This window comes from Martes martes, assembly GCF_963455335.1.
Source record: "Martes martes genome assembly, chromosome: 16".
Taxonomy (NCBI): Eukaryota; Metazoa; Chordata; class Mammalia; order Carnivora; family Mustelidae; genus Martes; species Martes martes.
Genome location: NC_137904.1, coordinates 32076546 through 32089505, shown reverse-complemented (window position 1 = coordinate 32089505; position 12960 = coordinate 32076546). Strand labels below are relative to the sequence as shown.

At 39.6% G+C, this 12960-nt stretch overlaps 1 protein-coding gene across 1 annotated transcript in view; it reads right to left on the bottom strand.

Annotated features, from left to right (window-relative positions):
- SKA2 (spindle and kinetochore associated complex subunit 2) overlaps nucleotides 1-6982 on the bottom strand; it is a 36041-nt gene extending 29059 nt beyond the window's left edge. The window contains exon 1 of the mRNA XM_080826105.1: nucleotides 6874-6982. Coding sequence (XP_080682231.1) covers nucleotides 6874-6906 — 33 coding nt within the window. The 5' untranslated portion in view covers nucleotides 6907-6982. The remainder of the gene's footprint in view (nucleotides 1-6873) is intronic.
- Nucleotides 6983-12960: the final 5978 nt, after the last annotated feature.

Below are 12960 nucleotides of genomic sequence, written 5' to 3'. Positions count from 1 at the left end.
AGAACAGAGGAATATCCATATGCAAAATAAATAAATAAATGAAAAGACCTTTTACTCTCACTTTATACCACATACAAAAATTAACTCTAAAAAAAAAAAAATTAACTCTAAATGGACAGGAATCTAAATGTAAAATCTGGGGGCACCTGGGTGGCTCAGTCAGATAGGAGCCCAACTCTTGGTTTCAGCTCAGGTCAGGATCTTGTCCTGGGACCAAGCTCCATGTCAGGCTCCACACTCAGCAGGGAGTCTGCTTTCCCCTCTCCCTACTCACACACACTCTTCCTCTCTAAAATAAATAAATAAACCCTTAAAAAGAGAATAAATGTACAAACTAACACTATAATCTTCTAGAAAAAAACATTTGTGACCTTGAGTTAGGCAAAGATTTCTGAGATGGAAAACAAAAAGCAGGGGCACCTGGGTGGCTCAGTTGGTTGAGCAGCTGCCTTCCACTCAGATCATGATCCCAGGGTCCTGGGATGGAGCCCTGCATCAGGCTCAGCCTGCTTCTCCCTCTCCCTCTGCCTGCTGCTCTGCCTACTTGTACTCTCTACCTCTCTGTCAAATAAATAAATAAATAAATCTTTAAAAAAAAAAAAAAAAAGAACACAAAAAGCATAATCCATAGTAGAATAGATGCATAAATTGGACTTCATCAAAATTTTTTATGTGAGAGGGCAATAACAAAAAAATTAAAGGACTCTTAAAATAGTTCAAAAGACAAACATCTCAGAAGCACCTGGGAGACCCAGCTGGTGAAGAGGCTGTCTTCAGCTCAGGTCATGAGAGTCCTGGAATCGAGCCCCGCATGGGGTTCCCTGCTCATCAGGGAGCCTGCTTCTGCCACTTTCCCCTGCTCATGGGTGAGCATTCTCTCTCAATTAAATAAATAAAATATTAAAAAAAAAAAAAGACAAATATCCCAATTTGAAAACAGGCAAAAGATTTCAACAGATATTCACTAAAGAAGATATTCCAAGTGCAAATAAGCACGTAAAAAGATAGTCAATATCATTAGCCATTAAGAAAATGCAAATTCAAGCTATAAGCAGGTAGCATTATACAACTATTAGAATAGCTAAAATGAAGAAGACTGACATGGTTGAATGACTCTTGGTTTTGGCTCAAGTCATGATCTCATGGGTCATGGGATTGAGCCCCACATTGGGTTCTGTGCCCAGTGTGGAGTCAGCTTGGGATTCTCTCTCTCCCTCTCCCTCTGCCCCTCCTACTGGTGCTTGCTCTCTCTCTAAAATAAATAAATCTTTAAAAAAAAGAAAAAGAAGAAGACTGACAATACCAAGATATCAAATGTTGGTAAGGATATGGGGAAACTGGAACCCTAAATCATAGCTTTGGTAAATATTTCAGTGGTTCTTTTATGAGATGAAACATACATTTTTATCATGTTACCCAAGAGAAACAAAAACATTGTGTCCAAACAAAGACTTACACTACAATGTTTATAATGTCTTTATTCATAATAAGCAGAACGTGGAAACAACCCAGAGTTCACAATCTGGTAAATGGATAAATAGTTTGTGATAGTCTGTACCAATGAAATACTACTCAACAATAAAAATGGTCCAACTACTACTAAGTACAACACAGATGAATCTCAAAAGCATTGTGCCAAGTGCAAGAAATCAGGCACAAAAAACTGCAAGCTATAAATGATTCCATTTATATGAACTTCCAGAAATGGCAAAACTAGAGATCAATGATTGTCAGGGAGCTTGGGAGGAGGAGGCTGACTACAAAGGGGCATAAGGGAACATTAGGTGATGGAAATGTTCTATACCATGTCTGTGGGGGTGGTTACATGCTTGTCCACACTTGTCAAAACTCATCAAATTGTACAACTAAAATCGGTACATTTTTTGTATGCAAATTATATCTAAAAACTGATTACAAAAAAAGTAATGGATTCGCACTTTATTATATTTCATTATTACAAAAAAGAACTTTAAAACAAGCACTCGTAAGTTTGAAATTCAAGCATAAACTACATAGCACACAAAATTAACACCAATTAAGATTTGGGGCAAGTTATCATATAAAATATACAGCAGAGATTGTTTTCATTACTTACTAATTCACCTTAAAACTCAAAGAAAACGCAAGACATGCCAGAACCTATCCAAATCTGTTACAGAAAGAAGAAAAATCCAACTACTCATTTAAACAAGTCATAACAACTTCAGGTATAAAAAATGTTACCTCAATGTGTTTCATAGTGCATTAATTACGATAGTGTGCTTTTTTTCAAATTATGACTTCCTGAAACATATACTTAGGGTAATAAAATTATATACTTTCAGCAACAAAGATTGTGGTAAATTACTCACAGATATTGAAGAAAGATGTAAGGCAAGAATCAAAATTCTGGTGTGCATTCTGCTTTCAGATGCTTTGACAATACTATTGCACTGCTAGCTGTAAAGTACAGTAGTGCAATAAAGTCAGAGCATTCGTTAGCAGATATTGATAGTAAAGGAAAACAAAAGCATCTTGCATCAGCTGAAGCGTCAGTGTGAAAAGAATTTAAAGAAGGGCTGCCATTTTGGACAGAAGACAATCAAAACCTAAGAACATGTATATCAATGTTAAAAAGAAAGAATTGAACTTAAATATCAAAATAATAGTTTTCTGATGACTAACTTATGATTAATATTTAACAAAAACATATAGAAAGGATTTCTGTAAGTACATCCTAAGCTTCAGAAGTTATTAATATGGGTTTTGTTAATACCTTAAGACTAGTATTAACAAAACTGGTTATAATTACTACTAAGGCAAAATTGTGAAAAATACTTGTTTTGCTGAGATGTGTTGATTAGCTCCCCCATTGCAACTGATTGATTAAGTAAGAAAATCAGAGAAAACAAATGAAAAGTAAAATAAGTTTCCCATCTCTAAATACCCAATCTATCTTTCTGGAATCTAAACTACACTAAACTGGATCCCAGAGTCCTGGGATTGAGCCCTACATTCCACATCAGGCTCCCTGCTCAATGGGGAGCCTGTTTCTTCCCCTGCTTGTGCTCTCTTTGTGTCAAATAAATAAATAAAATCTTTTAAAACATAAAATAAAATAAATAGGGGCGCCTGGGTGGCTCAGTGGGTTAAAGCCTCTGCCTTCAGCTCAGGTCATGATCCCTGGGTCCTGGGATCCAGCCCCACATCGGGCTCTCTGCTCAGCAGGGAGCCTGCTTCCTCCTCTCTCTCTCTCCGCCTGCTTCTCTGCCTACTTGTGTTCTCTATCTGTCAAACAAGTAAATAAATAATCTTTAAAAAATAAAATAAAATAAATAAATACACTAAACTCTAAAAAGCTCTTAACTATCTTATGGCTTTTTATCTCAAAAATTTACAGGTTCTCAAGGAATTAAGGAGTCCTAAAGAAGACCCCACCTAAGGGAATACTATGGAAGGGGATTTTAAATTTTCAGTTAGCCCCTAAAGATCTTAAACATAAGAGGAAATCATCTCCATTTTCTTCAAACGTACAAACATCAAGAAGGAAATAATAATGGTACAGGAGGAGGTTCTTGTTGGGTCAGCGGTTCCGGGAATGCAGAAGGAACAATAGAAATGACCACGGGGGCCTCCATCTTCCAGTCCCCTCCCCCCCTTTCCTTAACCCTGGACTTTCCCACCAAAAGGGTGTAGGCCCAGGTCACCTCTCCATAGGTAACCCGATACCTATGCAGGAAACAGGAGTATCAGGAGCCCTCACCCCATACCTTCCGATCACCAAATATGGATGTGAGCCCATGCCCTACCTTGGCCCAATAAAAGACCCCCGCCAACTCCCTCCCAGTGCAACTACCCCCACTCCCCTTTCCGGAGTAGAGGAACCTCGACCACGGGTGCCCACCTCCTCCCGGGACGACTTTCCCGGCTCCCCTTCTCCTGAGCCCTGAAACTTCGCAGGAGAGTGCCTTTAATAAATCTTGCCTTGCGCCTACCTTGCCCGGTGTTGTGTTTACCTCACCTGCAAAACCTTACAGTTCTGAGATTTAGAAATCAGGTTTTCTTAGATTCAAGCTAATTGTCATTATCGCAACCTTTTAACTGGTAAGAAATCATTTAGAAGTCTGATATAAACCCAGAAATAGAAATAGTGTCATAGTATCACATTGTACTTTTGCACAATCACTAGTGATACCACTAAAGAACACTGGACAAATACCACTCAACCAGTAAGTGAAAGGAAAAAAGTTAGAGAACAAAGATTACCCTACAATGAGCTTATTCCCCCTTAATAATGTTGACTGATGCAAAAATACTTTCCATTATTTATACGAAACTTTAAATAGTCTAGTTCAGCTATTTAGATTCAACCTCCTAAAAAATAAACTCAAATATAGGACAGCTGGAACATGGGTGACTTGATCTCAAATCCTAAGGCCACATAACTCAGGTATTAGAATTGAATAGTTCAACTCTGCCAGCCAAGGATCAGGTTTTAAAGACAAGTACTTCAGAGACAGATATTTAATTTTCTGAATTGGAAGTTAATTCAAACATGAAAAATATGAAATATGTTTAAAATAAGAGGACCAGGCTTTCTGAAAAGTGAGAATACTTTCTTTTCAAAGTTAAATAGTATGCATTCTTTCATTTATTAAATTTTCAACATTAGTTCCTCAACAAATCCTTTATTCAAAGTAATGCAGAACCAAAACTCAGAGGATTGGATAGGAAATCATTTCTTTCCAATCTAAGAAACGAAACCAGTTCATAGATAAAACATTTTAAAGCACATGGCAAATCTGAAGATGAGATACACCTTTAACTATCCAATCAAAAGAAAGCTTCGTTAATTCTGAAACAAAACTATAATCATTCAAATACATTCTTTAAACCCTGATGAATATGGAAACAAACTAATAACAACTAATAACTTGAAGGGGGGGTACCACTAGGTTACCAGCAAATAATTTTTTAAAAACCTGCTTTTTTCTCTTCATCTCTTACAAAGAATTTTTTTGAAACTACCCCATCATTCAAACACCTAAAAGTTTAAGAGTATGGCTATCTGACAATTTTCTAAAACCTTTTTTCAAGATGTACACTTAATCATTTTCTTCTTAAATTAAAATGTGTTCAACCTAAAAAAAAATAAAATAAAATCCTGTGAGAATTCTGACTCTCAAGCAAAGTCCAAGAAAGGGCTTAATTGGTACCTCAAAAGTAAACAGCCAACTTGAGGGGGGAGAAAAACAGTTAAAAGCAGAATTAGTACCATTTAGCATCTTAAACTTAAGGCAGAATTATCCATTCAGAGAAATTCAGAATGGGGAAAAGGGCAAGACAGTGTTAATTTATGCCTGTTGACAGAATCAAACTAGGATATTTGACATGTTTTGGGTTCTTTTGTTTGATTAATGAATGATAAAAATAACAAAACTTTAAACTAAAAGTTCATTTTTACAGGTTTGTAAAGCAACAGAAAATTCTTCCTTCTTCACTGCCATCCCGCCCCACGCCATTCCCCACAGACTCCCACAAAGAAAATTAAAACTCAAAATTGTCAGAATCAACTGAAAGCCTTCTAGTCAAATTTGTATTTGAGAGGCACTTTAATTCATTAATAAGTCAGAAGAAAATAATAAGGTATATCAAACTCTCACATTTTCTGGAGGTGGGAATGGGGGTGAGTGTGGTACTCAGTTTCTTCCTGGATCACTACAAGTACTGATGTTGAAGTGACCCAAGGTTCAGCTTGGAGAAAGCAGCACTGGAACAAATGATATTTAAGTTGTAAAGCCAGAGTATTGTAGGGGGAGGACGACGGATTGCGACAGAAAATAAAGAGTTGGGCTTTTTAACTTAATTTTTTTATTTCTCCTTTAACAAAAAACCGGCAAGAGTTAAATGATGGGCGCGTCCTCCAAATTCCACATTTTAAAGAAAGCCAGCCCAATTCACACACAGTAATGCAGGGGGCAAAGGACTGGAGATAGAACAAGGGGAACTAAGAAGAAAAAAGCGCGGGCGATCAAGCTGGTAGTCTAAGAATGGGAGGAAGGGAATAAAGAGACCAACTGAGGGAAGGATCCATAGAAGAAAACTAGGACATCCCTTTAGCTTGGCGCCTCCGAGCAGGCCAAGCAGCAGCGGGAGTCCTTTCCAATTATTCGCCCCCGCCCCCTACTTTCATAAATGAATGAAATTCGGCAACTCCAGAGCAGAGTGCCTTCTAGGTCCCAATTCCTCCCGTGCGTCGAGAAAGGAGATCGAGGTTCAGGTACCCATCGCTCAAACCTCTCCCCCACCCAAGGACTGCCACCTTCAAGCCAAACAGAAATTGGTCTTGGGGCTTCCCTTGGCCGCCGGGAAGTTCTGCACGCAAGTCAAAACCCTTCTCAGACTTTCTCAGCCCGCCTTGGAGAACGTGAACCGCTCTGCCCTAATGGGATTTCTCTCCGCCCCCCTCGGTTTATTCCCCACCCCACCCTCCATCCCCATTTCTTGGAGTGTGAACGACCTCTCCCCTTCAAGGGGCGTTTAGGGATCATTCCAGTCACGTCTTTGAGGGGGAAATGCATAGAACGCTGTCTTGAGGAGCCACAGCTCCTTGGGGGGCAGAAAGGTAAGGGCAAGGAACAAGGAATTCCAAAGGCCCGGCTACATCAGCATCTCCCGCCATTTCCCTCACGAGTTTCCCGGATGTAACCCCTTCCTCCGCGGCGGTTAAAAGAGACCAGGCGGCTGCGACTCCCTTTGATACAAGAGGAGGGAACTCGAATATGGTCCAGCTTCTGCCGCCCATTGTTTCCGGCGACTCAAAATTGTATCCCACCTTGGAGACCATCCGGGAGAAATAAACTACCCAGCAGATCTCCTTCACTTCACACTCACCATCAGTTCCAGCTTATCGACCTCCGCCTCCATGTTGAATAGTTGACATTCCTCAGACCGCCGCGGTGCTTAAGCCGCAATCCGTACTAGCACTGAGGGTCTCTATTGGACAGCTGTCACTCAACGTCTCACACTCATTGGTTCCTCCGCTTCACTGGCGCCCGCCCATTGGCGACTGGGTAACGCCCCTCCACATGAAACACTTTCTCCAGTTGGGCAAAGACACAAAACGCTGCAGGAGGATTGGCTGCAGTGCACTTATTTTTTTCCATTGGCTGTACCCTCATCTCCACTTTCAATTTCATAGTTAAGGCTCCGCAGAGAAGAGCTTGCGATTGGTATAATCGGAAGAAGAACCCACCAATTACACAAAAGCTTCCACAAACAGCATACGGGACGTGACACACCTTCTTAGGTCTCCTGCTTCCCCTCCCCTTCGCTCCCGCCTTCCACTTATTCATACCAGAAGCGCCTCAGCTTTCATTGGCCAGCGCGTGGTGACCTTTTAACCAATCACAAACCAGACTGTGCTCCTACACTACCCAGACAGCGAATCGTGGAGAGGCCTTTGCTACGATTGGTCCCTCCATGATAAGGTTTTAATTTTGAATCTTTCTTTAAGGAGAAGGAGAGGCCACTACCCGGACTCCATCTGATCCCGGGCTCTTAGACTTGTGAGTGCAGGGAGAATCTCCCTTTGTTACCTGGGCTCGCGTCTTCAGTAGCTGGGCCTGTTGCTGCTTGTGTTCTTAAGATTTACGGAGGTGGGGACTTTGGCTGGACTCCGGGAGATGAGACTGGGAGGAGGAGGTTTGAGGTTGGGTAAGAAGTGCTCGCCCTGGCTCCACCCTAACCACACTTTTATATTTAATTAACGCTCTGCAGAATACGTTTTGGATCAAAGTATCTGCCTTCCTTTTGCACATTCCTTTAGATCTTTGCTATTCAGTGTTGTCGGGGGACCAACAGCATCTGCATCACTTGGGCGCTTGTTAACAATGCAAATTATCGGGCTCCACCCAGACCCACTGAATCAGAATATGAATTTTAACAAGATCTCCCACCCCCAGTGATTCTTTTTTTTTTCTTAAAGATTTATTTGACAGACAGAGATCACAAGTAGGCAGAGAGGCAGGCAGAGAGAAAGAGGGAAGCAGGCTCCCTGCTGAGCAGAGAGCCCGGTGTGGGGGCTCGATTCCAAGACCCTGAGATCATGACCTGGTCCGAAGGCAGAGGCTTAAACCACTGAGCCACCCATGCGCCCCTCCCAGTGATTCTTATGCATGTTAAAGTTTGAGAATATACGGTTCTTGACTGGCAGTATTACTTTGTTCCTTGATATGCTCTTAATATCGCCGGACTTTTTGTGACAGTGTCAATTTTTTAAGTGTGCCCTGTTTACTTGTGCCTAATGCTGTGCTGGACTACGTTTTAACAAGCTGCAGTCACTCAGAGAAACAAGGCAGGAACTAAAAAAGCAGTGTTGTACTGCGTAAAACAAAATTAAATACAATCAAGTACCAGAAATAGTCCTATGAATGTTCAAGAGTAATTAATTGAACTAGTAATGGAAATTTATTAATTGACTGAAAGCTGTTTATGGGAAAGTATAGGAACCTACATTAAAATGTGTTTTAGGAAGAGGGTAATGAAATGCAATTGTTATTTTCGTTGCTGTCACAGTTTTGGAAGTACCCCCTGACCAAAAGCACTTCTCCCATCACTGGGTGGAGTTTTAATAGAAGCAGCGGAGCCAACTAAGTTCTTACTCTATTATTTGTTGCATCTTCCCACTGGAAATAGTTTTGGAGCCATCCTTTAACCATATGAAGGTGTGGTATGATTTGAAGAACTAAAAACCTCCCTCACTAAGAGATTTTACAAAATGTAATTGTGAACTAAAAAAAGAGACACCTTGCTACCTAACACTTAGAAGGAATGATTTATTTCATTCATTTATTGAATGAAAATTATTTAATGCCTGCTACACTCTTGGTTCCGGGAAAACAAAGATGAATAAAATTAATCTTAACCTTGAAAAGTCCATAGTCTAGCTGGGTGACAAACATGCAAACAAAAATTACAATGCAATACAATAAAAGTTATAATAAGAGTGCTTATAAAGTGCTATAGAAGCACAAAAGGTATGACATTTTTAATCAGCATAAATTCCATAAGGACAGAAACTATGTTGGCCTTGTTTCAAATTGAATCCCAAAACCTACCACACCTACCTACCATGGTGGATTATCAGCATTCAACAAATATCTGTGAAAAAATGTAACAGCATCTTGAAGCTATATAAGTTGACTTGAAAGAGGATACCCCAAGCAGAGGGAGAGCCTGATAACTATACTGTAGAAGGTATTCAGTGTTTGGTATACCTGAAGTACAAATCACTAAAGACTAAAGTCAGGAAGATCATTAAAGGAATATTTGGGCAAACCTAAACTGAGGGACGCTTTCCAAAACAACTGGTCTGGAGTCTTCAAAAATATAAATAGGAAGAAAGGCAAATACTTACATGAAAAGACTAGGGAACTATTGTGAATTGAAGGAAACTAAAAAGACACTATAGTTAAATACATTGTGGAAGGGGAAAGGGAGCAGCTGTAAAGGATATTATTGAGGTGACTGAGGTAATTATGGACTTCTTAGATAATATCAAGCTTAAATCTCCTGGCTGTGATTGGTTTTGTAGGACAATGTCCATGTCCATGTTAGGAAACTCAAGTTGAAGTATCTACGCATGAGATATCATGATTCTGCTCAGCCAAAAACTAAAAACTATTATTTGTGTGTGTATATATATGTGTTATATGTCTATAAACACATATATCTATCATAATTTTTTATTTTGCAAATTTTCAAACTTTATGAAAATTTACAAAAATAGTATAATTGATGCTCATATTATTTACTTAGATTCATCTATTGCTTTTTTTTATTTAGGGGTGTGTGTATGTATATAATATATATGTAATAATATATAAACTTATGTAAAATATAAATTTATATATTACATACATTTATTTTGTAAATTATACATAGTGTATAATACATATTATACACACACCTATACAGAAAGAAAACTAAACGATAACAATTGGTGAATCTAGGTGAATAATATATGAGTATTTTTTTTCCAGAATTAACATGATTTTTTATTTTTTATTTATTTTTTTCTTGAAGTATACTTGGCACATAATGTTATATTTGTTTCAGATGCTGACATATGAGTATTATACTATTATAAATTTTCTCAAGGTTGAAATCTTTAAAAAATTAATACTAGGGGAAATACACTATATAGCAAAAATTAAAATGGGAAAGATAGCAAGGCAACTGAAATCAGGACAGAAAGGGGCACAATGGTAAGAAGGGACAGGATAAATTAATCAGATAAATATTTCTAATTCATGTATATGAATATATGTATACAAGTGGAATATATATAATATATATTATATAGTTTCTATTCTGTAATGAAGTATGCTAATTTCCTCACCTACCTTTTTTTGTGTGTGGTAGTACAGACTGTTTCTAATCAGCCTTAAATTCCTTTCAAAACAAGGCAGGTAGGGGCGCCTGGGTGGCTCAGTGGGTTAAAGCCTCTGCCTTTGGCTCAGGTCATGATCTCACTGGGATTAAGCCCCACATCGGGCTCTCTGCTCTGCGGGGGGGAGCCTGCTTCCTCATCTCTCTCTGCCAGCCTCTCTGCCTACTTGTGATCTCTGTCAAATAAATAAATAAAATCTTTTAAAAAAAGAAAAAAAAAACAAGGCAGGTAAAAAGGAAGGAAGAGTACTTTTCAATTAAAAAGTAGGAAAAATGCTTTAAGTAATCATGAAAAAAAAGGGGTGACTGGGTGGCTCAGTTGGTTGCATGTCAACTCTTGTATTCGACTCAGGTCCTGATCTCATGGCTGATGGGATCCAGCCCAGAGTCGGGCTCCACACTCAGCTGGAGTCTGCTTGGATATTTTCTCCCTCTGCCCCATCCCCTTCTCGTGCTTTCTCTCTCTCAAATAAATAAATGAATCTTTAAAAAAAAATTTTTTTAAGCCTCTTTCTAGTATTACTAGTTGGAATCTCACCTAGTCCAGCAAAGAGAATTTGTATGTCCCATTAGTCTTTCAGAGAGGGGACGAGTATATGTGTTTTAACCTCGAGGAAGACTACTATATATTCTTTCAGAGAGGTATCCTCTCCAGAATATCTAGTGCTTTTTTTTTTTAAGATTTTATTTACTTTTTTGAAAGACAGAGATCACCAGTAGGCAGAGAGGCAGGCAGAGAGAGAGGAAGGGAAGCAGGCTCCCCGCTGAGCAGAGAATATGATGCGGGGCTCGATTCCAGGACTCTGGGATCATGACCTGAGCCGAGGGCAGAGGCTTTAACCCACTGAGCCACCCAGGTGCCCCTAAATAAATAAAATCTTTTAAAAAAAAAAGATCTTTGTCTGTCAAATAAATAAATAAAATCATTTTTTAAAAAAGATTTTATTTATTTACTTGACAGAGATCACAAGTAGGCAGAGAGGCAGGCAGAGAGAGAAGGGGGGAAGCAGGCTCCCTGCTGAGCAGAGAGCCCAATGTGGGGCTCGATCCCAGGACCCTGAGATCATGACCTGAGCCGAAGGCAGAGGCTTAACCCACTGAGCCACCTAGGTGCCCCTCCTTTTTTTTTTTTTTTTTTTTTAAGATTTTTATTTATTTATTTGACAGAGAGAGACACGGTGAGAGAGGGAATACAAGCAGCGGGAGTGGGAGAGGGAGAAGCAGGCCTCCCTCTGAGCAGGGAGCCTGATTTGGGGCTCCATCCCAGGACCCCGGGATCATGACCTGAGCCTAAGGCAGACACCCAATGACTGAGCCACCCAGCTGGACCAGTATCTCATTTTCTGAAAAAAAAATTTTTTTTTAAGTTTTGTTCTGCTTCCTATGTTCTTTCTTAATTTTTTTTTTAAGATTTTATTTATTTGAGAGAGAGAGAGAAAGAGCGCATGCACAGGGCAGGGGAGGGACCAAAGGAGAGGGACTAGCAGACTCCTTGCTAAGTAGGGAGTCTGAACAGCACTGGATTCCAGGACCCTGAGATCACTACCTGAGCTGAAGTTGGATGCTTAACAACTGAGCCACCCAGGTTCCCAATCTGCTTCCTACATCCTTTACATTTCCTTAGAAATAGAAATCCTTTTTTTACTCTCTGTGTATTTTGGTCTCTGTCTTTAATGTTAGAGACTTTCCTAAAATAACTGATGATCCTTGGCTATTATAAGTTAGAGGAGAGCACCAAAGGGGGAAAATAAAATTGGAAGCTTAAAGTACAGGAGGTGGATATTATCAAACTATGGACATCTGAGTGGATGAATGATCACGGACTTGGCCATTTTGGGGAGACCCTAAATGTCAATATCTATATGTCCTTTTTCTCTGGCAAGCCAATTTCCCTGGAGAGGAATCTTCTAGTCTTCAAGGGGAAATGAAAGGTATAGGGATTTGAGTCAGGGAATTAAAACTGGTGGCCTTTGTTCTGGGAGCTGAGCTGAGGAGAGGGATTGAAAAGTCTTACTTTCCAGTTCAGGATCATCCCCTATCTTCTGAATGATGACGCATGACTCTGCTATTGCTATGCCTCATGGCCCACAATTCGGCACCTCTATGGTTCAACTTCTCCAGAGAATAAACCTATCCATCTTTACTGGAGAGGACATAAATGCCAGGAGCTGCCTGGCTACAAGAACTGGAAGACAGACTCCAGAGGCCTATCCAATCCTTATAAAGATTTAAATTAATCCTATTTTAACCCCCACCTCAAACTTTATAGGTTCTAGGTACCTTCAAGTCCAGAATCCTCTTACTTAAAGTTCTGAGAACTGTCTTGCTTCCAGTTGGCTTCCCTATCACAGGCAGTCAAAGCTCCATTTTCTTCTGCTCTGCCAACTCATCCATCTCCTTTCCACTTTCCATAATTTAGTCGACATTCATCATCTCCCACAGTCTGCTCCCATTCTTTGTTTTAGGGGTTTATGATTTTTTTTAAATATTTTATTTATTTGACAGAGAGAAATCACAACTAGGCAGAGA